The 26,561-nt window shown below is 42.2% G+C and overlaps 1 protein-coding gene across 1 annotated transcript in view; it reads right to left on the bottom strand.

Moving 5' to 3' along the window:
- Mogat1 (monoacylglycerol O-acyltransferase 1) overlaps nucleotides 1-25,835 on the bottom strand; it is a 32,069-nt gene extending 6,234 nt beyond the window's left edge. The window contains exons 1-4 of the mRNA XM_048459326.3: nucleotides 25,742-25,835; nucleotides 6,063-6,241; nucleotides 5,139-5,343; nucleotides 1,637-1,811 (exon numbers count right to left, since the gene is read on the bottom strand). Coding sequence (XP_048315283.3) covers nucleotides 1,637-1,811; nucleotides 5,139-5,343; nucleotides 6,063-6,241; nucleotides 25,742-25,835 — 653 coding nt within the window. The remainder of the gene's footprint in view (nucleotides 1-1,636; nucleotides 1,812-5,138; nucleotides 5,344-6,062; nucleotides 6,242-25,741) is intronic.
- Between the last annotated feature and the right edge of the window lie 726 nt (nucleotides 25,836-26,561).

Genomic DNA, 26,561 nt, shown 5'->3' with positions numbered 1-26,561 from the left:
CCTGCTTAGAGGTTGAGTGTGCATGCTTAGAGGTTGAAAGAAAATGCCCCTCCCTCAGAGCTGGGGCCGAGTGTGTTTGCAGGATGCCTGGCTTGCGATGTGGGGGCTGGGGGTCAAAACTCCAGTCTTCAGAATTGTACTGTCCAATCATTGATCTGTTCATTCAATCTCTCCAGCCTTAAGGTTATGAATTTAAATAATTTACTTTCATCCAGACTTTTCAAGAAAATCTCCCAAATTCTAAAGGTGCCAGTGCCAGTGACTCTTCATTGTCAATCAACTTGACTGGATTTGGAACCCCTAGGAGACATGTCTCTGGGGGTCAGTGAAGGTGCTTCTGGAGAGGCTTTGTTTTATTTTATTTATATGTAGTTGTTTGTTCATTTATTTTGGTTTTTTGGGATAGGGTTTCTCTGTGTAGCTTTGGAGCCTGTCCTGGAACTCGCTCTGTAGATCAGGCTGGCCTCGAACTCACAGAGACCTGTCTACCTCTGCCGCTGGAGTTCTGGGATTAACAGCTCTGAAGAGGTTTTAAATGAAGAGGGGAATATGAATCCCTCAAAGGTAACATCCCATGGGCCAGGGTCCTGGGTTGATTAAAGAGGGCGGGAAGAGAACACGAGCTGAGCCCCATAGTTCGTTGTTATCCGTCTGTAGACAGTGGGTGCAACATGACCAGTGGCCTCCTGCTCCCCAAATGCCTTCCTCACAAAAATGGACTGTATCCCCTGAGACAGGGAGCCTGAATAAACCCTTACTTCCTCAAATTGCTCTATATTTATTTTATTTTATTTTATATGTTCATTGGTATGTTGCCTACATACATGTCTGTGTAAGGGTGTCAGGAGCCATGGAAGTGGAGATACAAACAGGCATGAGCTGTCATGTGGGTGCTGGGAATTGAACCCAGGTCCTCTGAAAGAGCAGCCAGTGCTCTTGCTCTTAACTGCTGAGCCATCTCTCCAGCCCCCTTCAAACTGCTTTAGTTGGGCATTTTTCAGCACTGGGGAAAGTAACCACTACAGCATCCCATGCTTCCCACGCTGTAGCCACGTTTGAACCGCTGAAGCTGCATGAACTTCAAAACACTTCAAGCTGTACTTGAAATCCTTAGGAAGGGCTTCAGCAAACTAGTCATGGTCAGGATCTTATTCTGTAGGAAGTCAAGCTTGGGGGAAGCCATTCTTTCCATTGGCTTCTGCTCATCTTGTTGCAAATTTACACTGAGTATGTAAGATTTCGTGTCTACTGTTTTGTTTTTGTTTTTTACTACTGAATGCTGTGACATCCAATTACCTTGTTAGAAAGGACATCCTCCATTAAGAAGACGCCACCCCCCCCCCCCCACCTGTCTTTATTGGAACATTGACTTGGAGAATGTTCTTTTAGGATTAGAAAAGTTATAATCATTCTTTGTGCTCGTTTAATGTCTTATCCTTTGAAAACACACTTACCCTAAACAAAATAGCCATTTAGCTAGGCCAAGCAGAGTGGCTCACATCTGAAATCCCAGGACTTGGCAGGCTTAACAGTAGGATCACCATACCAACCTGGGCTACATGGTGAGTTCCAGGCCAGCCTAAGCTACATAATAAGACCCTGTCTCCAACAAAACTGAAAAAAAAAAGCCACTTACCCATGGGTTAAGGCAAGCTTAATAAATCCTTTGCGCTTGTGCATATATAGGGTATACTTTCCTGGGTGGGCTTCCAGTGATTCCCTCGCGCCCCCAAGGACAATGATTGAAATGTTCCCACCTCCATCCTTGCTCAGCACGTGGGATATGCTCTTCTTAGAAACGGGAACTACCCCTTAGTGAAACAAAGAGAAGCCATGACTAGCCACCCCTTCTGAAGGATTATTTTTTTTAAAAAAATAATATTCTACTGCAGGAGTGATGCTTTATTCTGATTCTCTGCTATTAGAAAAGTATAAGGCTCTGAATGACTCATTCTCTCTCTCTCTCTCTCTCTCTCTCTCTCTCTCTCTCTCTCTCTCTCTCTCCCTCTCTCTCTCTCCGGTCATACTAGGCTTGCTGGCCCTCAACTAGCCTAAGCTCAAATTGAACTCATGGCAATCATTCTACCTCAGCCTCCAGGTGTTGGGGTTAGAGGTCACATCTGGCTTTGAATGGCCCTTGAGAGAAAAGGCTGGTGGGTGACAGGATGAGACTCTGACCCTCCTTGATGGCTTTGAATGCTCCCGGAGTTCAAGATGTGTCGTTTAGCTTGGCGTAAGCTGAGTGAGAAAGAAGGCTCCTCTTGTCTTACAAAGACAACCCTCTTCTGGTTCTCCTCCAGCCATTTCTCATACCCTGCTGGATTCCCTTTCCGGTCAGTTCTGTAAGCTGCTATTTCGGAGAGTTCCCTCATTATTTTTATTGTCCTCGAACCTCATCTACACCCATGAGCTCAACTACCACTTATGTGTGCTGAGTTGTGAGAAACCCATCTCTCCCTCAGCTTCTGGGTCCACATCACCAAAGGTCAAATGGACATCTCCACTCGGACAGCTCAAAGACACCTCGAGTTCATGTCCCCAAATCCAGTGTATTCAACTATTCCCCAGAGCAGGCCCTGTTCTAAGATTAACCACCAAGACAAAGGATCCCATCACCCACCCAGTGATCCAGGTCGAAATATCAGTCTGCTGTGCAAATTTTCTTCTGCCGGCCACCAGTTGCCTGGGACTCACTCATTCCAAAGCATTTATTGGACACTTGATCACAATATAAGATACTGATAATAATGATAATACATACGCAGCTGCCGCCTACTGGAAGACGAACCAAACATGATGTCTTGGCACTCTTTCAAACCTTGTTCCTTTCTGGATTTCTATCATCAGAGCACTGGGTAAACAGAAGTCTTTTTATGTCCCACCCCACCCCATAGCCACTTTTAAGTAATCACTCAGAGCCTTAATATTCATTACAAACTATTTGTCTTATGGTTCAGATTTATTATTAACTAGCTCTTACATTTTAACTAACCGATTCCTATTCAGTAAGCATTGTCACGTGGTTGTGGCATTGCGGGTCTGCTGCTGGCATCTTCTTTCTTGGGCAGCTGGCTGGCATCTCTCTTTACTCCACCCTTCTTTTCCCCTGTATTCAGTTTGGCTTTCCTACCTAGCTATATTCTGCCTTACTATAGGCCAAAGCAGCTCTTATCGTCAACCAATGAGAGCAACATATATTCACAGCACACGGAAGGGTTATCCCACACCAGCAACACTATGTCATTGTAGCCTTCACTGGGTTTCCCTGATTGTTTTAGATTGGATCAATTTCGTGTAGCCCAGGGTGGCCTTGGGCTAACAGAGCTCCATCTGTCCCCTGAATCCTGGATTTAAAGGTGTGCGCCACCACTGCCTGGCCTCTTGTGGCTTAACTTTGCACTCTGGTATTCACGCAAGCTTTATTTGTTAAAACACAAACAAAATATCACTACAGTGATCACTGTATTAAGAAAAACTCTGAAACTGTGTCTGACGTGGTCACAGAGCCGAGAATTCCTGGCTGTCTCTGCCGTACCTGTTCTTAACTACACAAATTTACTGCTAATTATACTTTGAATCAGCAAAAAGCAAATTTAAAATAAATTTCTGTGACTTTTTTGGAAATTAAAACTTTATCTTTAATTTTGTTCCTTTTATAAAACTCTAACCCAATGTCAACAACACATTTTGGAATTTTCTTTGGTAGGTTGGGGTGTTAGTGCGCCCTCTAGTGGCCATATGGTAGATCGCGCAGTAGTTTAAGGAGTAGGGCGCCCTCTAGTGTGCCTTGCAGCACTCACTGGACTGAGTTCTACTTTTTTTTTTTTTTTTTCCAGACAGGGTTCATCTGTAGCTTTGGAGCCTGTCCTGAATCTCTCTCTTCTACTTTTGAGGCCACAAACTGACACAGTTATTGTAAAGGGAGCAAGGATCCTAGGGCTCTGTATTGTAGTGATTTCCGAACAGATACATAATGACAGAAGTGACTGTAAAGGAAGCCATGACAGTCTGGACGGCAATAGAAACTCTTTCCCTAACTCTATCACTAATTGATACTGAAGATATAATTTTTCCAAAAAGGCTGCTCATTTTTCTTTTATACTCAGGGGCTGCAAAGGTAATTGCAACCAACCACCCTACACAATTCTGACAAGTGTAAAATATTCTGTAAGTTACCAAAGTGCACTGCCAAAAAGCCAATCAAGTTAGACAAGCCAATAGAGTCTCTTGAGTTGAAATGAAGGCTACTGGCACAAGCTGGGGTCACTTTGTATGTTTATATAGCCTCTCCACAGCATTTCAGACGGATTCTGTTCTCGGAACCGTGACTAGAGTGTTCCCTTGACCCACAGGCGCAGCGGCACACACCTACAATCTCAGAATTTGAGACGTAGAAGTGGTACTGTCCGGAATTCAGGGCCAGAAGGCCAGCCTGGGAAATAAAGTGAGGGTCTGTCTCATAAAAAGAGCAAACCACAACCAGACCAAATCAAACCCACGGCAGAGCAGCAGAGGGTTCCGTTTGTTTGTTTGAGACAGGGTTTGTCTGTGTAGCCCTGGCTGTCTTGGAACCACTCTGCAGACCAGGCTGTGGACAGGCTACTTTTATTTCTCCCTTCCATCCCGATCTCTTCTCCTCCTTGTCCCTCCCCCTCCTCTCCCCTTTCTTTTCTTTTTTTACAGACCTGGGGTAAAACCAGACCTTGATCATGCTAGATAAACACTGTACCGCTGACAACACCCACAGCCCCAGGAGGGGCACACAACCTAGGATGACAAAGCCAGCACACTGAGTAGTTTATGTCACTTGCGATGCACAAGACACAAAGGGAAACACTTTCCAGTTCTAATATCCATAAAAGTGCACAAAGTGACTCTCCAAAGTATAATTCATCATTTATTTGATCCATGACTGTTTTTCCACATTTGAATATACCAAATGCATTCACCAATTTATTCTCCCACTTAATTAGTGTTTTTTTTTTTTTTTGATAATACCTATGCTATCACAAAGCTAAATATCCAGGCTGGTCAGAAGAGCAGACGGAAGGATTAGGTGTAGGGGAAATCCACAGAGCGTAGGTCTGTAAGATAAGTGGGTGTCACTGAAGCTGGGGAGCAGAGGCTACATCACTTACCCATGCTCATAACATATTCTCGGCAGAATGGGACCTTGAAAAAGCACACAAGCGAATGGAGATAAGGTGTAAAGTCGGGAAACTGCTTCTTGAAGTCGGAGTAATTTATGCAAAAATTTCCGAAGGCTCCAGTCGCGAATATTCCATGCGGGTGAAACCCAAATATATAATTTTGTCGTGGATCCAAATCCTGGGTTTTGTTGAGCTACATACAGCACGTTCACATTGAGATAAGGAAATGAAACGACCCCCATTAGTGAGAAGTGGAAGAGTTTCCCTCTGTTCCTATTCAGTGGGACCTGAATTGCACAATTCATCTTATTTCCCTGGGCTGAAGATATTCGGACGTTTTCAAACCATTCACTAAGCCCAGGTCCCATACACAGCACCCCCAGTCTTCATCAACTTGACATAAGTCTCATTTATTAAATTGGACCAAAGTGCATGCTTTCTCTGGAATGATTTGCATCCGTCTGTCAATCACCCCCCAAACAAGGATAATTTGATCTCCAGTGTGACAGTGTAGGAATGCAAGGTCTCCTGAGAGGGGCTAGCTCATGAGAACTCAGAGAGTAGAGAGACTAGCATTCTGACTGCCAGTGTGGATGGATTCTTCTTAAAAAGACAAGTTGGCCCCCTCTTACTCTGCCTTTTCTATTTGCCATGAGATTACAGGGCAAGATGATACTGGTTGAATCTTGGAACCTTAATATTGGACACCACCCACGCCAGACTTCAACAGTAGGAGAAATAAGTTTTCTTTATATGGATCTGAAGCTCTGGTGTTCATTATAAGAGCCCCAAATGCACTGAAGTACACACCGTCTGGAAAGGAATACGGTAGAGATACCCAAGATGAAATCACACTCCCACAGTCCCCCCGCCCCAACTCAAAAGAATACTTTAGAAGGCAGTTCTACTCACATGAAGTGGAAAATAGTCCTTAAAATGCCTCCACACGGTCCAGTTTTTGACCCAGTTAGATCTCCTGCCTCCTTGCTCTGGAGTTTGCCAGTCAAAGTAGAGCCAGATCAGATACGGGATGTAAATGTACCAGTAGTTGTATACGATCAGCAGCACCATGACCCCAGTGCACACCAGAGCTGCAAGAGAGGGACATGCCAGGTGGGATCGTCCGCCAGTCACTTCTCCTGTAACTCACAACCACTGGCCATGGAAAGTAGAAGACTGGCTACTGAAGGAAACCTTACTGTCCTACTTCGACTGTACGTCATAGTTCATGTACCCATGAAGCGGACATGTGTTGGCCACAGCCTCCATTTTCAAGAACTCTGTTGTCAGAAACAAAAATGGTATTGTATTAGCTACTTTTCTATTGCCATGCCAAAACGGCACGACCAAGTCAACTTAGAAAAGACGGTGTTTCACTTGCATCTTATTGAGGTCATGGCTGGGGAGCAAGGGCACAGAGGCAGGAACAGCTGAGAGCTCACATATGCAAGCAGGAGGCAGAGAGGGTACACTGGGAACAGCACTTGGCTTTGAGAGCCTCAAAACCTGCTGGTAGCAACACACCTCCTCCAACAAGGCCACACCTCCATGCCTTCCCAAACAGTTCCACTAAGGACCAAATATTTAAACAAATGAGCCTATGGGGGCCATTCTCATTCAAACTATCACAAGCATAAAGGGGGCACTTCAGGTTATAATGTCTATGAGTTCTTGCTATGTTTATGAGTCATTGCAATCTTTTATGTACTTACCAATATTGTTTAAAAATATGGGGTGGTGAGGGGGTGGAGAAAATTTAGCTTGAATATTGACAACAAAAAAGATAACTTGACAATAACCCATTATGTTTAAGGTATACTTTTGTTTTTTGAGACAGGGTCTTGCTGTGTATCTCTGACTGGCATGGAACTTACTATGTAGACAACACTGGCCTCAAACTTACAGAGCTCTGCCTGGCTCTGCCTCCCAAGTGCTAAGATTAAAAGGTGTGCCCCACCACACTTGGCCCAAAGAATACAGTTCTAAATGTTTGACTTACATATTACACATGGACATACTTCTAATCCAAGTGTGGTGTTTCGTACCTGGGAGAATGAGGCAAGAAGACTGAATTCTAGGCCAGCGTAGATCACATAGTGAACCCCTGTTTTGAAATGAATGACAACAGAGAGGAGGGCAGGATAGAAGCTTAAAGCCTAGCAGATGATGAGTGCTCACCACTTCAGGTCACTTTGGAGTGATGTTTCAGCCTTCGCTTACACAGTGAGGCCGCCTATCTAGAGTGCTCTCCAGACCCCAAATTCCTGTCTTCTCCTTTTCAACCTTGTTAAAAAAGAGCCCTGTACCAAGGATATATCAAGGTATCTTGGTGAGGGCCGCTGAATCTAAGCCCGAGACACCACAGCTCCATCTTCCCTCTGACCCGATGTGTAGGGAGACCCCCAGTGGTTGTCTGGAAGCTACTGGCAGTGCTGGCCAAGAATACTATGCTTTGACCAACATCGACATATCTGTGCTAAAAATTCAACTAACAAATCAGACATAATAATAGACTAGTAAAGATCAGTAGCAATAAAACAGAACCATTAAAGCAACACACCAAAATATTAAATATTATTCAAAAGTTAATAATCATTAATTTATTTATTTCCTTTAAATCTTTTTTTTCTGGAATTTCCTATTTAATGTTTTCATACCTTGGCTGATACTAGATACTTAAAACCAGGGGAAGTGAAAACTATATAAAAACGCATAGATTAGAGGAACTATTATATACTATACATAAATACACACACACACACACACACACACACACACACACACACACACATCCCAAACTAGAATTCTATTCCTATTTATTCTGATATATATCAGAATATATATATATTCTTTTCCGGCTATGTATCTGACAAAATATACATGTGAATGTAGTTGAGGGCTGACTTGCTACTTGTCTCCAATGTCAACAGACTACAGGTTGAGGAGCCCTGCACCCTCTTCCTTTTGTGGGCTGTCTACTTTTGTAGATCTACCAAGGGTGTGTTCTGAAGCTAGGCAGAGAGTCTGCCCTTCGCTCCTATTCCTAGCAGGACCATTCTCTTTTACTTCACCTACTTCTATTCACCCAGGTTGGAGGACTGAGATTTCTCCATCTTTGGTTAATTTTCTGTTTACTTCAATGAGGTGTATGAAAGATTTACAAGACATAAATACACCTCATTCTGTATTCAGAGCTCTAGCGGGCAAGTTAAGATGAAATAGGAAAAGAAAGAGCAGCTATTCGGTGAGAATCAACTCCTGCCATTTTATATAAGGAAGTTCACTTATTTCTGCATGCAACCTTTAGGGCTCACACACGGCTCATAATCTACCGTTGTGAAAAATGGATGCCGTTGGAATTTGAATGTCCAAAGGATTTGGACTGGGATCTGTCTAATGCCTAAATCTGAGCACTTAAAATAACCATAACACAACCAAACCAAACCAAGCAAAGCCACAAAACACCCAAACCGCTATCTTCCCATGAATAGTTCAGCTTAGACAAATTTGCTATGACTTCATATGTGGGTTCGTAGCATAAAGAATCGGGCACACAGATACTTCTGATTGTTTCCTCAAAGGTGGAGAAACTGACTTCAATAACAAACCGACTTCATTTCAAGCTCAGGGTGATTCAGAAAGGGGTCAAGAAACAGAATCCTGCGCGCACACACACACACACACACACCCCGCCAACTTCAAATGCAGAGTGCCCCAACCCAGCAGCACAGGCTCCCCTTGAATACACACAGCGTGTCTCTTTAAATCTGTCACACATTTCACATGCATAGTTACTAAGTGGTGAGTCTGAAACTGGACTTCCTATGATAGAATTCACTGTGGACCAAGCTGTCCAGCCTGAAGCAGCTTTCTTTACCTCCCGAGTCCCAGTGCCTCTGCCTGGGAAGTGGGTATTCAAGCTAGAGTGTGGGGTGTCCTCCATAGGCTCACATGTCTGCACATTTGGTCCCCCATATGGTGGTGCTGCTTTGGAACGTGGTAGGACTTTTAGGAGGTGGCGTCTACCTAGAGGAAGTGGGTTATAGCCCACCCTAGATGAGGCTTGAGCCTTCTCTGCTGTCTGGTCCACCAGGATGTAAAAAGTCCTAGCCATATGCTCCTGCCGTCGTGACTCAGCCGTGATGACCATACCATGCCAAGCTGTGAGCCAAGCCAGGGAAATCCTCTCTTAAGTCACTTCTGTTGGGTACTTTGTCTCAGTGCAGAGTAACTAATACATGGTCTAATGGCATGCAGGGCAATGGTGGTAGTGGTGGCACACGCTTTTAATTCCAGCTTTCGGGAGGCAAAGGGCAGACAGATTTCTGTGAGTTTGAAGCCAGCCTGTCTACAGAGTGAGTTCAAGAACAGTCAAGGCGACACAGAGAGACCCTGTTTCGGAAAAAACAAACGTACAAATAAATACAAACAAACATGGCTAATGATGGCATGTGCTTCCAGAGGCTGCTGAGGTCAAGTTCCTGGCACAGAATAAATGACAGACAAATCTGAGCCATTATTACAAAATGTTCCTTACCGCCATACTTTAAAGAACGGGGGGGACAATAATAAGCAGAGAAGGCATCAACCTTATTCCTGGTGGTGCACCCCCAGTCCTGCCCTCATGATATACTTCAACATATTACTAAGGGCATGTGTTATTCAACTGAAGACCAATTCCAATGACATTTGATACCCTGAGGAAATGAAATTCTTGATATGCATGCATGAATGCATGTACAGGTCTGTGTGCCTGTGCACGCACAGAGGCTGGAGGAGGGTACCAGGTGTCATCCTCTGCCACCCCCCACCTTATTCCCACGAGGCAGGGTATCTCCCTGAACCCGAAGCTCTAGCTCTTTGGCTAGTCCAACATCCAGGAGGCCTGAATGACCCCTACCTCTGCTCATCACATGTACACACAGGACTGCCGCCCAGGTGATTATACAGGTAATAAACACGCGTGAGCCATTGAGCCATCATGTCTCCATCCCCATGTTATTCTTTTTAACATGGAAGATCATATGTTATTGTTAATTCTAAATTTCAAGAATTAGGGTATTCTTACACCAGCTGTTTGGTATTAGGGGTCTGATATTATGACTTCTTCACAACTGTTATAAGAAATGAAAATATAGCAATGATTGTCAGCACTAATGCAGCCACTGTCTTGCTTCTGACCATTTGAATTTCTAATAAATTTTCCATATCAATGCATATCAATGTATTTCCCCACATTTTTACTTATTTCACGGGACCAAAAGTCACAACTAGATCACTGTGGAGAGACACCTTGTCATGTGACCTGCTCTGATGCTTTGCTGTACAGAAACTGTCTCAGTTAAAGCCAATTCTTCATACCGCTTGAGCCCTTTATAGTTTATATCAGAAATAGAACACTGTAGCTTTTAAATATTCTACATATAATTGACTCGACAGAAGATAACACTACCCAAACTACACGACTAGGTAGTCTTTTTCTTAGCTTTATCTAACAAAGCAATCCAGAGTGACTCGATTCTCTTAAATTGGAAGTCAAAGCAAGAGATGAACACAAAAGTTTACTTCAACGGCTCTCAAAACAGATGCCTTTAAGCTGAAATTCACTGACTTCTACAAATTGATGGCCTGAATTTTAATTTAATTTTTACTTATCTACTTATTTTTTTTTTGATACGAGGTCTCACTATGAAGTTTTAGCTGTCTTAGAACTCAGTATGTGGAGCAGGCCGGCCTCAGACTCACAGAGACTCATTTGCCTCTGCCTCTCAAGCGCTAAGATTAAAGGTTGTGAGCCACCTGACTTTTAAGAGTTGACCTAAGTACATTTGGAATTGAAAGTCACAGGTCAATCACCATCTACTACTTAATTCCCATAGGTTTTATATTTTCTTTATTTTATTTTTTTAAAGATTTATTTATTATGTACACAGTGTTCAGCCTCCATGTATGCCTGCAGAAGAGGGCACCAGACCTCATTACAGATGGTTGTGAGCCACCATGTGGTTGCTGGGAATTGAACTCAGGTCCTCTGGAAGAGCAGCCAGTGCTCTTAACCTCTGAGCCACCTCTCCAGCCCTTTTCTTTGTTTTTAAAGGTACTGTAGCTCATCCAATTTTTTTATTGAGATGAAATTAAAATAACATTCACCAGTATAAAGAAAGCAATCCAGTTGCATCTAATACATTCATGTTTTGCAACTGCTACAAGCAGAGTGTTCTTTACATGAAATGTCTGGAGCTGAAAGTTTTTAAAAGTTTGAATTTTGTCACACACAACAAATATCTGCTTATATATAATGACATACCTGGGGATGGGATAAATGTCTCAACACACAATGTATTTATGTTTTTTTAACCTCCTTTAATATATCCTGAAGCATGTGATATGCTCACATTCTGTCAGCAACAATCTCATGAGGCCAGAGGCATGGGATTTCCACTTGTGTTGTCATGGTAGTACTCAGCTGACATGACATGTTTTTTTTTCTTATTCTGGAGTATTTGGGCTTTTGAATCAGCAAATTGGGGATATTGAACCCATTCCTCTATGTAGTCACAGTCTTCTCTGTTACTTCAGAATAAAACCTTGTGCCCATTAAGCATCCTCCCCCTCTGCCAATTTCTCCTCTCCTCACCCCCAATCTGCATTCTGCTTCTCTGGATTTACCTACTCTGGATATCCTGTAAAAGGAATGTCACAATATGTGGAGTCTTTAGATTTTACCTTCACCCGAGTCTCTGTAACCGATCAATGCTGTAGTGCATCTCACCACTTCATCGCTTTCCGCGGCTGCTCAGTCGACCAGTGTAAGTCATACGATACCGTTGGCGTGATTCAGAGCACTAGCTGCTCTTCCGGGACCAAAGTTTGATTCCCAGCACCCGCATGGTCACTAATGACCATCTCTCATTCTGCGAGATCCTAAGCAACAGGTTCGCAGATATACGTGGAGTACACAGATATATATGCAGGCAAAACACACATGCCCATTTAAGGTTTTCTTTTTAAAGTTTATAAAAATATAGCTTTGCAAGAGCTTTTAAACCAAGTAAAATATATTAGCATCTGATCTGACTCTGAAGAAAAATTTGAAGACAATTAGGGGAATTTAGATGCAAACCATATGTGAATAAGGTCATGTGTCACTGATAAAATTCTTGGGTATGAAAATAAGATGTGTGTGTGTGTGTGTGTGTGTGTGTGCTCCACATGTGTGCATGTGCCTGCATGCACAGATACCTTGCATAAGAGTAACATCTACTTATTCTTGTAAAAGAATATATATTGGCTTTGCACTCACTCTGTAGACTGTGCTGATATTGACTTGTGATCCTTCTGGCTCAGCATCCTGGAATTATGGGTGTGTGTCTGGCTAGGATTTTATTTCTATAATAGGATTTTGATTACATAGAAACCCTTTGTTTTCAGGAACCAAATGTCAGTATTTAGAGATGAAATATCATAGTGTTTCTAAGTTAATTGGTTGCTCTCCGGTGGCTTTTAGAACAGCAACGGTGAAGTGTGGCCAGGATAAGAAAGACCACTGGGGTTTGCTGGTCAGCCAGCCTAGCTGAATCAGTGAGTTCCAGGTCCTGCAAGAAACCTTGTCCCCCCAAACAAAATAGTGTCATAGGAAAGCAGGCAGTGTTGACCTCTGACCTCCACTAATGAAAACACACACACAACATGCACACACAAATAAACATACTTTTACCATATGGTCTAGTAACAATGCTTCTTGATATTTTCACACATGAGTTGAGGACTAAAGGCTTTATAGACAATGAAAGCTTATAAATTGATATTTATAGAAATGTTATTCATAATTGTTAAAATTGTTAGAATTTCTATTGCTGTGAAGAGACACCATGACCATGGCAACTCTTGTAAAAGGAAATATTTAATTGGGTCTGGCTTAAAATTTCAGAGATTTAGCCCAGCGCAGACTTTCTTCCAGCTCCCAAAATCATGACACAGAGACTTCTAATTAATTACGAATGCTCGGTCTTATCTTATGATTGTACCATTAGCTCTTAAAGCTTAATTTAACTTGTTTCTCTTCATCTATGTTTTGCCTCAGAGCTTTTCATTTTCTTTCAATCTGTCTGTCTTACTTCATGTCTGTCTGCCTGTTGACTCCCTGTCTGGCTGGCCCTGGGCATCTCCCTCTCCTTTCCCTTGTTCTCTCTTCTTTCTTTCCTTTTTCTCTTCTCTTCTCTCCTCCTACTTAGTCTCTCTGCCTGCAGTCCCACCTACCCCTCTACTGCCTAGCTATTGGCTGTTCAGCTTTTTATTAGACCAGTCAGTTGCCTTAGGCAGGAAAGGTGAAAGAGCAGCACATCTTTACATAATTAAGCAAATACAGCATTAACAAAAGCAACACACCTGTGCATAGTTAAAGTAATACTCCACAACATAAACAACTACTCCAAAAAAGCCTTACCACCTGATAGTGCCACTCCATATGGAGACCATTTTCTTTCAAACCACCACAATGTTTTTATAGATGAATGAACGAACAAGCCATACTCTATCTACACAATGAAAAGCTTTTACCTCTAAAAAGAAATGAATTACCCAGCCATAAAGACACTTGAGAGTCTTAAATACATATCACCATGTAAAAGAAGCTACTAGGGAAAGATGCACACTCTGACTCCAGTTAGGTGACATTGTGGAAAAGGCAAAATGATGACATGATAAGAAGGCTGTGGCTTTCAAAGTCAGGAGAGAGTAAAGGATGGATGGTTAGAGCACACAGAAGAATTAGGACTGTGAAATGAGTCTGCTACATATCCAGTTAGCCCCAGACTTAAATCCTGTAGGTTCAGTGACATCAAAACCCAACATCCACTCTTTCAGGAGGGGAACATGTACATCCTTTCAACCCCCAAAACACTAAGCCACTTCACTCTCCCAATAACAACTGATCAGACAAGCAGATATGAGTGACTTCCTTGATGGTCAGCTATGCAATAAAGCATTGTTTCATTGCAAAATGATGCTGCCATAGTATTGGCAGAACTAAGGAAGCTCCTCCTTTTTCTCCTTTTGTGGCTCCTTCATGTCATGGCAATTATCAGTGGTCATAGTGCTAAGGATGTGTGGCATTGAGCAATGCAGATGGGCATCCAGTTTTAGCCAGATCACCCAAAGAGTGATTTCTGACCCAGAGGCACCTGGATTTCAAAGACAAACAAGATTAGGGCAGAACAGAGAAGCACCCAGTTCACCCTAGGCAGTGCTCAGGGAAACAAGAGCAATTAAGATGTTCTATAACTTTCCCTGAGGAGACGGCACACAAGTGTCTATTCACCTAGGGTAGGGCACCAGCACAGGCCAGAGAATAAAAGATTCCACTCAAGTCCAACTTGGCGGAGCAATGAGTTAGCTGGAGTTCCTCACAGGGACAAGGTGAGTGGTGACCCACAGGAACAAGAGTGAGGAAAGAGTTCTAGCATAAGGCTTATAACAGACAATGATGACTGGTTATCAGTTGGCTACCACTGATTGTTTGAGATTCCGTAAAACATCATTTCATTTGGTTCAACTAAATATGTTATACTTTTTATAATAACCAAGAAGAAAAAAATATGTTAAAATTGTAGTGATGATGTTTAGAATTTTTCTATTCTCTTCTAAAGATTTGAAGATCTAGGGCCTTGTACATGCTGGGCAGGTACTTCACCACTGAGCTACATCCCCCACTGTAAGAAAATTTACACATTTTTCTACTCTTCTCAAATTAGAATTGTTTTTTTTTCATTATAAAAGAAACTCTTGGTTGTTGTTTTGTGTATGTTTATGTGTGTGTCTTTCTTGCTGGGTCAGGGTCTCATGCTAAACAAGCATTCTACCACTGATCTATATTCCCAGCCCTAAAAAAAACCAAAACAAGTTAAACTCTGCAGAAGAATGGTCACATTTTGTAAATTTCCACATGAAACTCACAACATAAAACAGACAAAATTGCTTATTTGCATTAATGATCAATATTAAGAAATAACTAAATATTTTTATATGTGTTCTTTCCTTTCTCATTCAAATTGAAATTTATTTATTTCTTCTATAAAACTGTTTCTACCTGGTCATGGTAGCATACACCTATAATCCCAGTAAAAGATGCAAAAAGTGCGGGTCAGGAGTTCAAGGCCAGCCTTTGCCACATGAGATCCCTCCAGTTCCAGGCCTGAAATTATACAGAATCCAGTGGTTCTGAGCCAGACTCTGACCACTGACCACTTCTCCATAGACCTGTTACCTGCTATGTAGACAAACTCTCCCTAGACCTGTAACCCGCTATGTAGACGACCTCTGCTCTGTAACCCTCTGTGTAGACAACCTCTGCTCTGTAATTTGCTATGCAGGCAACCCTCTGCTCTGCAGTCCCTCATCCTTGCTGTCACAGCATTTTGCCCAGCTTCTGAACTTTTTAGGAAACAAAGGATAGGAAGTCTCCCCTTTCAAAACTCAACTTTTTTTTCTGTCTCTCAGGTCAAGTACCTAAACTTTCTGCTATTCCCTAATAGATGTGAACTCAGTCTCAGTCACAGATAGTCCCTCACACCTCCAACCACCGTTGAAGAGATTCTTTCCTTCCTTGGCCTGGAGGGATAACTTAGAACCTGGATTCCTTTGCTCTTCTTGCTCATCCCTCTATGAAGGACAAGGCCCCCTAACGGAGCCTCTAGATCCTACTAAGCCTGCCATACCCACTTTCTCTCACCTCCAGGATGCACTCCTACAGGCCCCTGCCCTGGGTCTCCCTGACCTTGGCCAACCCTTTATGCTATACATACACTACTGAGAAATGGGGAGTGGCGTGAAGGGTTTTGGGACAAATGAGAGGACTCACCTTTGCCCCGTTGACTACCTTTCTGCACAGTTAGATACAACAGTTAGGGGATGGCAGCCTTGCCTATGGGCACTAGCCACCATTCCCTACTGGCCCAGGAGGCTTCTAAGCTCTCTTTTGGTTACCCTCTCACCACATAGGCTCAAGGATCTGCTGTCACACAAGAGTCTCTCCACTCTGCCCCTTCTAAGCTTTTTCACATCATCCTCCTAGAAAACCCCAATATCCCATTTGGTTCCTGCCCTCCACTTCACTCTGATACTCTCCTTCCCAAGGATTCTGCCCTCTCCATTCCTGCATTTACTCACTTGAAACTCTGACCTAAAGGCACTACAACTCTCTGTTCTACCTTCTGCCCTGTCCTGACGATAGCAGGACCTCAACAAGTCTAGAAGTTCCAGATATATGCCTCTCCAAATAATAAATTTCTTGCTTCTACCTTCTGTGCGGCCTCTGGCTGCCACTCAGAGGTCGCTATAACTTTGATCCCCAAGCAGCCTGTTTTCACCACTACGGAAATAAACAGCCCAACTTCACTATTGACAACCCCAAATACCTTGTCTTCTCCAAGATCAAACAATCCCAACCTGGACTGATGGTCCCTCCTGGGGCAGGTACCCATATTAGAGTTGTAAGCTGATACTCTGAATCAGGGTGGAACATACAGTCTGAACAACTTCAGCGCTGACATGAGCCCACACCAGGTACCCTTTGGGGCAGATTGACATCTGTGCGGCAGGGGCTAGCTAGTATCGCAGAGGGGAAGTGGTGATTCTTAGATTGCTCACAGGAGAACCTGCCACGCTTCTAGATAGTAAGGTAGAGGCCATTTAACAGTCTGAAATCATCCCACAGTCCAGGGTGCAAGAGAGACCCACCCATATCTATATCCATATCTATTCCATCTATAGCTGATGGGGAATCTTTGTCAGCCAATGAACTTTAAGAGGTGGGACCAAGTTAGGGTGTGACCTTTGAGTACCCGGGGGAAGAACGCCGGACGACTCAGGGTTTGTTCTCTCTCTTTGATTCCCATGCTGCATAGCTGAACTTGGACTTTCTCGTTCCTGTTTTGTGAGTTTGTCCCTTATAATAAAGAAAAATATAATTGATCTATCTTGTAATTAGCCGAGATAATTCAGCAGTTTGCGCCAAATCGTGGGGTTTGGGTTTTTTGTGGCTGGCTGTCACTAGGCTCCATGTGGTGCATTTGGGTGTATAGCATCTCCCAGTGGCAGGCCTGAGTAGAATGGGATAATAGATAATTTAGTGTGAACTTAATCACACTAATAATAATAATAGTGGGTAACAGAGTAAACGCATGTGAGCTATTATTACAGAAAATTTACATTGCTATAGTTTTTGTATATTGCTAGAAGTTCAAAATATATTTGTTATTTCTGCTTACAATATTTGTACACCTATGCAAAGTTATTTGTCAGATTGTATACATGCATGTTTTTGCCTCTGTTTAAGACATTTTGTATATTAATACAATGTTTAGGATATAATATCATATTGCATTATGCTGTGGGAGCACATTCTGTTCCTTCAGCCAATGGCCTTTAACATACCAGGCCACTTGGAAGTGGTCTCTTATACTGTGAAAGCAGCAGTAACCATGTGCCCACTCTCTTGCTTCTGGCTCCCACTTCTGGCTGCTAGACTCTGTTCCTGTTCGTGCAGAGGACTGTTGTCTAGGACAGTGATCTGTTAGTTTTCCCCTTAAATAAATAAGCCTCTTATTATCCATAATTTTGAATTGGTGTGGGATTGTTTTGTGACATCATCATCTGGCACCCAAATGTTTGGTTTTAGAACCCCTGATATGATTTGATATGGTTTGACAATAGGGCTAAAAATGAGGCATTTTTAGAAATGGTGCAGTCTTTACAGACTGAAACAACAGTTCTCAAGAAAGAGTTTGGAAATGTGAACAAGGATACGACCACTTTAACTAGCAAAAGTCAGTCAACTGAGATACTTTTAGAAATGGTACAGACTGGCACCAAGCTTCTCAAAAAGAGGTCAGGAATCTGAAGGACAATTTAACTAACAAAACTTGGTCAATTGAGATACTTTTGTAAATGATATAAACTGATAGTAATTTATTTAAAGGGAGATTCAGCACTTAGGAAAAGGAAACAGCTGATTCGGCACATAAAACCCAATCAATGACAGTGGGTGCTGAAACATTATTTGAGAGAATTTGCACTGTTGAATGTATTAATTGGACTCTGTCAAAGGGTTATGATAGATTGACTGATAGAATGTCTCTCCAGGAAGGGAATATGTATGCTATAAAGATTATGTCCAAGGATGAGACATTATCTTTACTGGACAGATTTCACACTTTGGAATCCTCAATGAGGGCATTAGAGCAGAACACTGGACAGGAGATCCAGACATTACAAAAGGCAGTGGTAAACAGATTTGAAAAAAATTGAGAAAATTATCAAATTTGATAACCAGGAACAAAAGGTAAAAAGGCAAAATTTAATTTCATCATTACATAAAAATCTCCAGGATATTTCCTCAGAGTTCTGCCTGCTTTTCCAGTAATAACATCAGAAAAATATCTGGCCCCAAGTACCCTAAGATTTCAAAGAATGTACATGGGAACCCATAAGTATGACCAATCTGAAGGAAATTAAACAAGCAATTGTAACTTATGGACTACATTCATCCTTTGTTAGAAAAATGGTCAGAGCATGGGCTTTCAGTAGCAAAGCCATGCCTCAAGATTGGGCTCAGTTAATCTAAGCAGTCCTACCTAGAAAGCAGACTGCAATTACTTTGGAGATGGTTTTTTAAAGAGGAGACAAGAATTTTATAGCAACAAGAAAAAGCAAAAGGACTTGAGATGAACCTAGATCAAATTCTAGGTGAAGGACTTTACTCTGATTCTCAGAATCAAGCTCTTTATGATGACCACACCTTGTCCCTATGTAGCACAGCAGCTTTAAAGGCTTGGGACAGGATTCAGGAACCAGAAAATAGAGTTGAATCATATCTTAGGGTTAAACAGGGTCAGAGAGAACCTTTTAGTGACTTTTTGCAAAGACTAACCAGGACTGTACAAATAGGGGTAACTGACTCAGAAGCTAGACGTATAATAATTGAATATTTGGCTTATGAGAATGCCCACATAGGGTGCAAAAGGATCCTTGGGCCTTTAAAGATCAGATCAGCACCCATGGATGAATGAGTCTTGCATACAATGAATGTCGATACACTTGACTATGGTACTGGAGCATGGGTAGGAGAAGCAATTTCCAATGGTAAGAAAAGATATCAAAAAACCAAATGTTTTAATTGTGGTGGAATGGGACATCTGAGAAGGGATTGTAGACAAGGAATTCCTAGGAATAATGTCTCCTCTGGGAATGGCAGAAATAGGAGGACTCAGTCTTCAGGTATATGTAGGAGGGGTGGCAAAGGCCGACACTGGACAAATGAATGTAAGTAAACAAAAGATAGACAAGGTAACCTGATACCATTGGGAAACACCATGTGGGGTCTCTCCCAGGCCTTTATGATGAATGTGGTCCAGGCATTCCCAGTTACTGTGGAGAACATGTCTCGCCAGGAAAATTAAAAAATCCAATGCCTGCTGTAAAAAGCAATACTGGTCTGGATGGTGGGTTAAATGTGGAGGATGAGTAAAAAACTCCAGTAGGACAGAGGAAACGTATATTCTGGCAGACTTCTATAAATGATTAAAGACCAAAGCTAAGAGTGTGTTATAAATGGCATTTTATTGAAGACTTACTAGACATGGGTGTGGATGTAAGTATCATCACTCCAGAATCTTGGCATCCAAATTGACCTCTTCAAGAGGTAGATGTTCAGTTCCTGGGAACATGAATATGTGTCTATGGTGTGGACACATATTTTAATTTACCAAATTCTGTAAAGTGGAACACACCCATCAGTCAAATTTTATTCCTTTGAGTACCCTTAGGGTTATTCCTTTCAGGCAATGGTGTTTGCTTATAGAAAGAGCAAGTAGGACACCTTTTTATAATCTCCTTAGCTTGTTGCCATGTAATAGAAAACTCTTTCTTTAAACCATTGCTATTGACATGTTTTTTAAATGAAATTCAGAGGCCTGCAACACACTTCCAATCAATAATTGATCAATTTCTGCATTACCTTGTGCTAGAGGACCTGGCAGACCTGCTTGGGATTGGATGTGTGCTATGTATATAGAACAAAGCCTATTCCTGATTATGTCTTGCACCTGGATGAATAATGAAGTAAATTCTGTATTATCTGGTGTAAATTCGGTGGTTTCAATATGCAAAACAAATATTTCTGCATATTGTAAATCAATAACTATATTGAGAGGTTCTTTAAAATCCCTTAGTACCATAAGAATAGCATATAATTCTGCCTTCTGAATTATAAGGGCTTTGTTCCAATGATACAAGTTCAAATTATATTTGTTACTTTTGTTTACATTATTTGTACACCTATGCAAAGTTATTCTGTCAGATTGTATATATGCATGTTTCTACCTCTGTTTAGGACATTTTGTATATTGTTACCACTTTTAGGATATATTTTCATATTGCATTATATTTACTCCTACCTCTGATCAAGACACTTATACATTGTTTATATTTTGAGGTCATTGTCCTCATTTGTTGCACATTTGTTTACAGATTATTTAATATTCTGACATGAAGTTTTAGTCTTTAAGTTATACAGGTATTAATTATTATAGGTCAAAGTTGTTCATGTTTGTTGTACATATAATCAGATCAATTAGGTTCTTTAGATACATAGAGATTGTATTCTGTCTAGATAGGTAATCTTCAAGGATTTGGAAAACATGGCATTTAAATAACTTAGGGTTCTGTTTACATGAGACATGATTGCTTCTGACAGCACCAATCTATTCCTGAGAGAATGTTGAGCACCCAAGACACTCCACTTGGAGCTTGTTTTCTTCTTGGCAAAACTGGCCTTTGGGCAAGAAACTGGCAATGCCTCAACCACTGACAAGTTACATAGTATCCGGAAACGGGTAAGCAGAACTGTCAAATCTTGCCAAGACAGGGTAAGACTGTTTTGAAAAATTTCCTGCCTCTGAAAATGGTCTGTCAATTATGCTACGCCTTAGCCAAAGTTGGTTGCTTCAACATTGCAAAATGAGACTTTGGTTGATTGCTCAAGTAGCTAATTGTCTCTGTCATTTATTGCTTGCTTTGGAAGCTACTTGATTGTACTTCTTGCTTGCTCAAATAATATTATCCCCCTTCTCAGGCCTTCGATAGGATTGAAGATTAGATAGTCATAGTTACTGTATTCTTACAATCTAGCAAAGTTATTTTCTATCCAAGACTTAGACGCCATAGGGTAGAATGTTTATTAAAACATTTAGCATATGTTCCTTGCTTAATATTGTTTATGCTGGTTGTAATTTTAATTATACTTGATATCTGTTCCTAGGGTATATAGTTTTGTATTGGCTTTGGAACTCTCTTATTTAAACAAAAGGGGGAGGTACTGTGGGAGCACATTCTGCTCCTTCAGCCAATAGCCTTTAAGATACCATCCCACTTGGGCATGGTGTCTTAAACTGTAAAAGCAGCGGTAACTGTGTGCCTGCTCATGCTTTCAGCTCCGCTTCCGGCTGCTAGACTCTGTTTCTGTTCGCGCAGAGGACTGTTGTCTAGGACAGTGATCTGTAAGTTTCCCCTTTAAATCCATAACCCTTTTATTATTCATAATTCTGAACTGGTGTGAGATTGTTTTGTGACTTATGTCATCAGCATTATATAGCTACCTCAGATCAAGATACATATACACTGTTTACATTTTCCTCATTTACTAGACAGTTGTTTACAGATTATTTAATATTCTAATATAAAATCTTATTCTAAGTTATACAGGTATTAAGTATTATAGGTCCATAGTTATTCATATTTGTTACACATATAGTCAGATTAATTAAGTTCTTTAGAGACATAGAGATTATATTCTGCTTACATAGGTGATGTTGAACTACTTCAAAGATCTGTGAAGCATGACATTTAGATAACTTAGGGCTCTGTTAATGTAAAACATGATTGTTCCTGACAACACCAATTTATTCCTCCCCCTCCCCCCAAAAAATGTTAAGCACCAAGGACACTTCATTTTGTTCTCTTCTTGGCACAATTGGCCTTTGGACAAGAAACTGCTCATGCCTCAACCACTAACAAAGTACATGGTGTGCAGACTAAATAAACAGGACACCACACACACACACATATACACACACACACACACACACACACATATACACACACACACGACTACGAAACCTTGCCAAGACAGGGTAAGATGGTAGTAAAAATTTTCCTGCCTCTAAAATGGTCCGTCAGTTAGGCTAGGCATTAGCCAAAGTTGGTTGCTTCAGCATTACAAATAAGAATTTTGGGAAATTGCTCAGGTAACCAATTGTCTCTGACATATACTGCTCGCTTTGAAAGCTGCTTGATTACACTTCCTGCCTACTCAAGTAATATTTTCTCCCTTCTCCGGCCTTCAATAGGGTTAAAGATTAAATAGTCTTACTTACCTTCCTCTTATAATTTAGCCAGCCATTTCCGATCCTAGACTTAGACTCTTTCAAATAAAATAAAATGTTTATTAAACATTTAAGACTCTTTAAAATAAAATGTTTATTAAACATTTAACATGTCTTCCTTGCTTAATATTATTTATGCTGGTTGTGATTTTATACTTGATATCCATTCCTACTGTATATAGTTTTGTATTGGGATTAAAACTCTCTTATTTAGACAAAAGAGGTGATGGGGAATCTCTGTAAACCGATGAACTTTAAGAGGTGGGACCAAGTTAGGGTGTGACCTTTGAGTAGTGGAGTGGGGGATACTGGGTAGCTCAGGGTTTACTCTCTCTCTGTGGTTCCTGCACTACATAGCTGAACTTGGACTTCTTGTTCCTGTTTCGTGAGTTTGACCCTCATAATAAGAAAATTATAATTCATCTATCTTGTAGCTATTTTTGGTATGTCTTGATCCAAGTTAATTCAACATGTGTATGTGTGTATGTATGTACATATGTGCTTGTGATACATACATACATACACACACACACACACACACACATATATATATATATACACACACACACACACACACATTTTTTATACAAGGTTTCTCTGTTTAACAGTCTTGGCTGTCCAGGAACTCACTTTGTAGACCAGGCTGGCCTCAGACTTTCAACTCAAAAGAGATTCGCCTACTTTTGCCTCCTGAGTGCTGGGATTAAAGGCCTGTGCCACCAAGCCCAGCTAAGACCTCCCTTAACTCAGCTTTTTGGAAGACTGTTCTAAATGAATTCCCGAGTCTCCTCCTCATCCATGGCAGTAACAGTGGGCCCTTTAACATACCTTCATGCTTCCTTTGTTCTCCCTTACAACAGTCCCTCATCCATGTAACCCTAAACTCTACATTCTGTAACCCCCAAACCATTTCCTTCCCCTTATCACCTCCAATGCCTCTTTACTCTCTGGAGATACCAGGTGACTGTCTCTCTAATAATTATTCTCGGTCCTGCTTCATCAGGACGTACTAATACATCAATTTCAGGAACTGTGTTAACCCCATAAGGAACTCTCTTTTGGTGCCAATTCAAACTCTACCAAGGTATAGAAGAGTTCACTCATGGTGCCTGCTTCTCCACTCTGTTATTCCCCAACTCACCCTATATACATAGAAGGAAAATACTTTCTTCCAAGTTTCACATAGGGATTGACATGCCATAGCCCCCCTTCCTCCCCTGCTCTCACGTTGCAATCAGAATTAGTTTGGCAGCCTCAGTGGGTGATATGCGTTTGGTGCCCTCCCACCAACAACTGAGCCACATGACCATGGGCAATAGTTTTCTCGATGTGACATGAGGAAAGGGGACAATCCCACCCTACCCTTACTGGGTTGCTAAGGAGATGGAATGAGACATGTGGAGGGTGACTGGGTGAAATAATCCCGTGACAAGTCCTCTTGGGTATCCCTCCCTGGTGGGGCAGCTGCTAGGTGCTCCTTCTCCGAGCCTGCACACTAGGGTGGCCACATAGACCTCTCCCAACCAACAGCAGACATTTACAGATGCCATCAGTGACAATTGCCATGAAGGAAAAGGACAGTGGGCTCTCTGAGCTTTGCTGTGTGATGGATGGGTTAGAAAGGGGGACCATCAGAGCAGGCATCCAGTGGCTGGACCAGGGACTTTGGGCAGAAAAATCCTGCTTGCATTCAGCTTTTTCCACTTACTAGCTGCCTGACCTGGAGTAATTTACTTTGCCTTAGTTTCCACTTCTATACAGACAGCACGGAGTCCTGGCCTCACCGTAACTGTGAGGGTGGCATGGCTAATAGTGGAAGGGGCTTGGGGGCTCAGTGGCAGTACTGGCTGCTGGATACAGTGTCCCTTGGGTGTCCAGAGCGGAACAGAATGCACCGTTGCAAGCCAAGCCTTCAGGGTTTGGGCTGTGAGGACCTAAGGAATAGTTAATGCCTTGAATTGTCTATTCATTAGCCCTTGTTGTGCACTTGGAGAGTTTTGTTCCTGCTTTTGTTTTTATAAGTCTCAGTGAAGGCTGAATTCCAAGACAAACAAGCTAGAAATACTAGGGCTGGAGCCTGGGCATCCCAGTGTTGAAGATCCTTTCAGCGGTCCTCATATGAAGCCACAGTCAAGATCTGTGAGTGCATGGAATGAATGAAACTGCTTCCAACATGCAAAACTGTAATGCATTGCATGTTGTCATTATTACTTAGCCCAACCAGTGTGCAGTTCACTGCATTGTCCCATATGGACAATTTCTGCTTTTAGGGAAGTTTAGTCATAGAAGTTTTTAGTTATTCCTTTTTTTCTCTCTCTCTCTTCTTTCCCAGAGCATGACACGCGAAGGACAGGCTTCCTCCAAGAGCTGGCCATGGAGATCTGGTTCCTGCCCTGCCTTAGCCTGAGAATACTCTACAACTCACCCGAGTGGATTCTTTCCGAAAAGAAGGCTCACAAACCCAACCCAACCATGTAGCTGTTGGGTCTAGGCAGAAAAGCACAATTCTGCACCCAGGAGCAACCGGAAAACTTAACACTAAGCACCTAACTCTTTGTCCTAAGACTGAGGTGAAAAGGGCTTCAGGTTTTAATAACCTAGGAGCATTACCCATTTATAAGTCAAGGGATCCAGAAACAATTATCAGTCCTTGCAGAGCTAAACTCCAGCTTTCTCTAATGCCCATTTTCTAGATGGTTCATGACTACATTTGGGAGAGTATAGTTACCCAAATTTACGCAGCTGTATATTCAAAACCTGTGCCTTCCATTGTAGGTAAGACACACCGCACTTTAAAAACAAAATAGCATAAGTCAGGCGTAGTGGTGTATGCCTTTAATCCTAGTACTTGGGAGGCAGAGGCAAGCAGAGTACTTCTGAGTTTGAGGCCAGTCTGGTCTACAGAGAGAGTTCTAGGACAGCCAGGGCTACACAGAGAAATCTCGTCTCGAAAAACCAAAAATGAAAGAAGAAAGAATGAAAGGAAGGAAAGAAAGAAAAAGAAAATAGCAGAAGGGAAATAAAGTTGGCAAAGTTACTTGTCACAAGTGAGGAAGAATCCAAAGCATGGTAGGGGAAAGCCCACTGATTTGGCTGACCGGAGAACCAGTAGGGTGATAATGGTAGGTGAGTGTGGTTCAGCAGGGTTCTTACCTATCAAGATGAAGGTCACGACCCACTGAAGCACAGCAACCCTCTGCAGACGCCGCGCCAGTGGGGTGTTCAGTGGTGCGAACTCGACCTTCATCGTGTCACTGTGAGGATAGGTGCTGCCCCAAGGTCTGAGGTATTAGTACCAACCCGACCGGGAGGCAGCTCCAGAGGGCGGGGACGAAACTTCTCCTGGGGCGGGGCTGAGGCAGGGTGCTGCGGTTCCTCGGTTCCTCGTGTGCCCTGTGCCGCGCGACGCAGGACCCTGGGGATCCGTGGAGAAGTCAACCTACCTCCTACCCACTCGCTAGGGTCTGGGTCTCCACCCGGGTTTGACCATTTGTTCATCCGATCGACCGCCTTGCGCCCTTTGCCCACCCCTTCCTTGGAACCGAATAACTGGGGAATGGTTTGATTAGTTAGAGAGGCAACCCCACACTACCCCCACGGTGTGTGTGCGCGTGTGTTTTCTTTTATATCCTAAAATTCTTACAAAAGTCTTGGGTAATTTTTTCATTCATTCAATCCATGTTTATTGAAAGTCAACCAAATCACCATTGTCTTGTTCTCAGAGAAAATGACTCTCGAGGAAAGGACAAATCTAAGGAAAATAACCACACAAATGTGTAGTATATCATTTCAAAACTCTATTAGGGGCACAAGACTGGAAGACCTAGAATCTGAAGGGACTTGACTTGTCTGTCAGTCCTTCTCAGCCATGACCTGCCTAGTGTTCCTGAATGTGTATGGGGGCCAGAGGTCAACCTCAGATCTGTTTCTCAAGACTACTATCTTACCCTTCCACTTTGATTTTTGAGATAGC

Source organism: Myodes glareolus, chromosome 1 (genome assembly GCF_982192425.1).
Source record: "Myodes glareolus chromosome 1, mMyoGla1.1, whole genome shotgun sequence".
NCBI lineage: Eukaryota > Metazoa > Chordata > Mammalia > Rodentia > Cricetidae > Myodes > Myodes glareolus.
The sequence above is the reverse complement of the archived record's forward strand: the minus strand, read 5'-3'. Positions and strand labels throughout refer to the sequence as shown.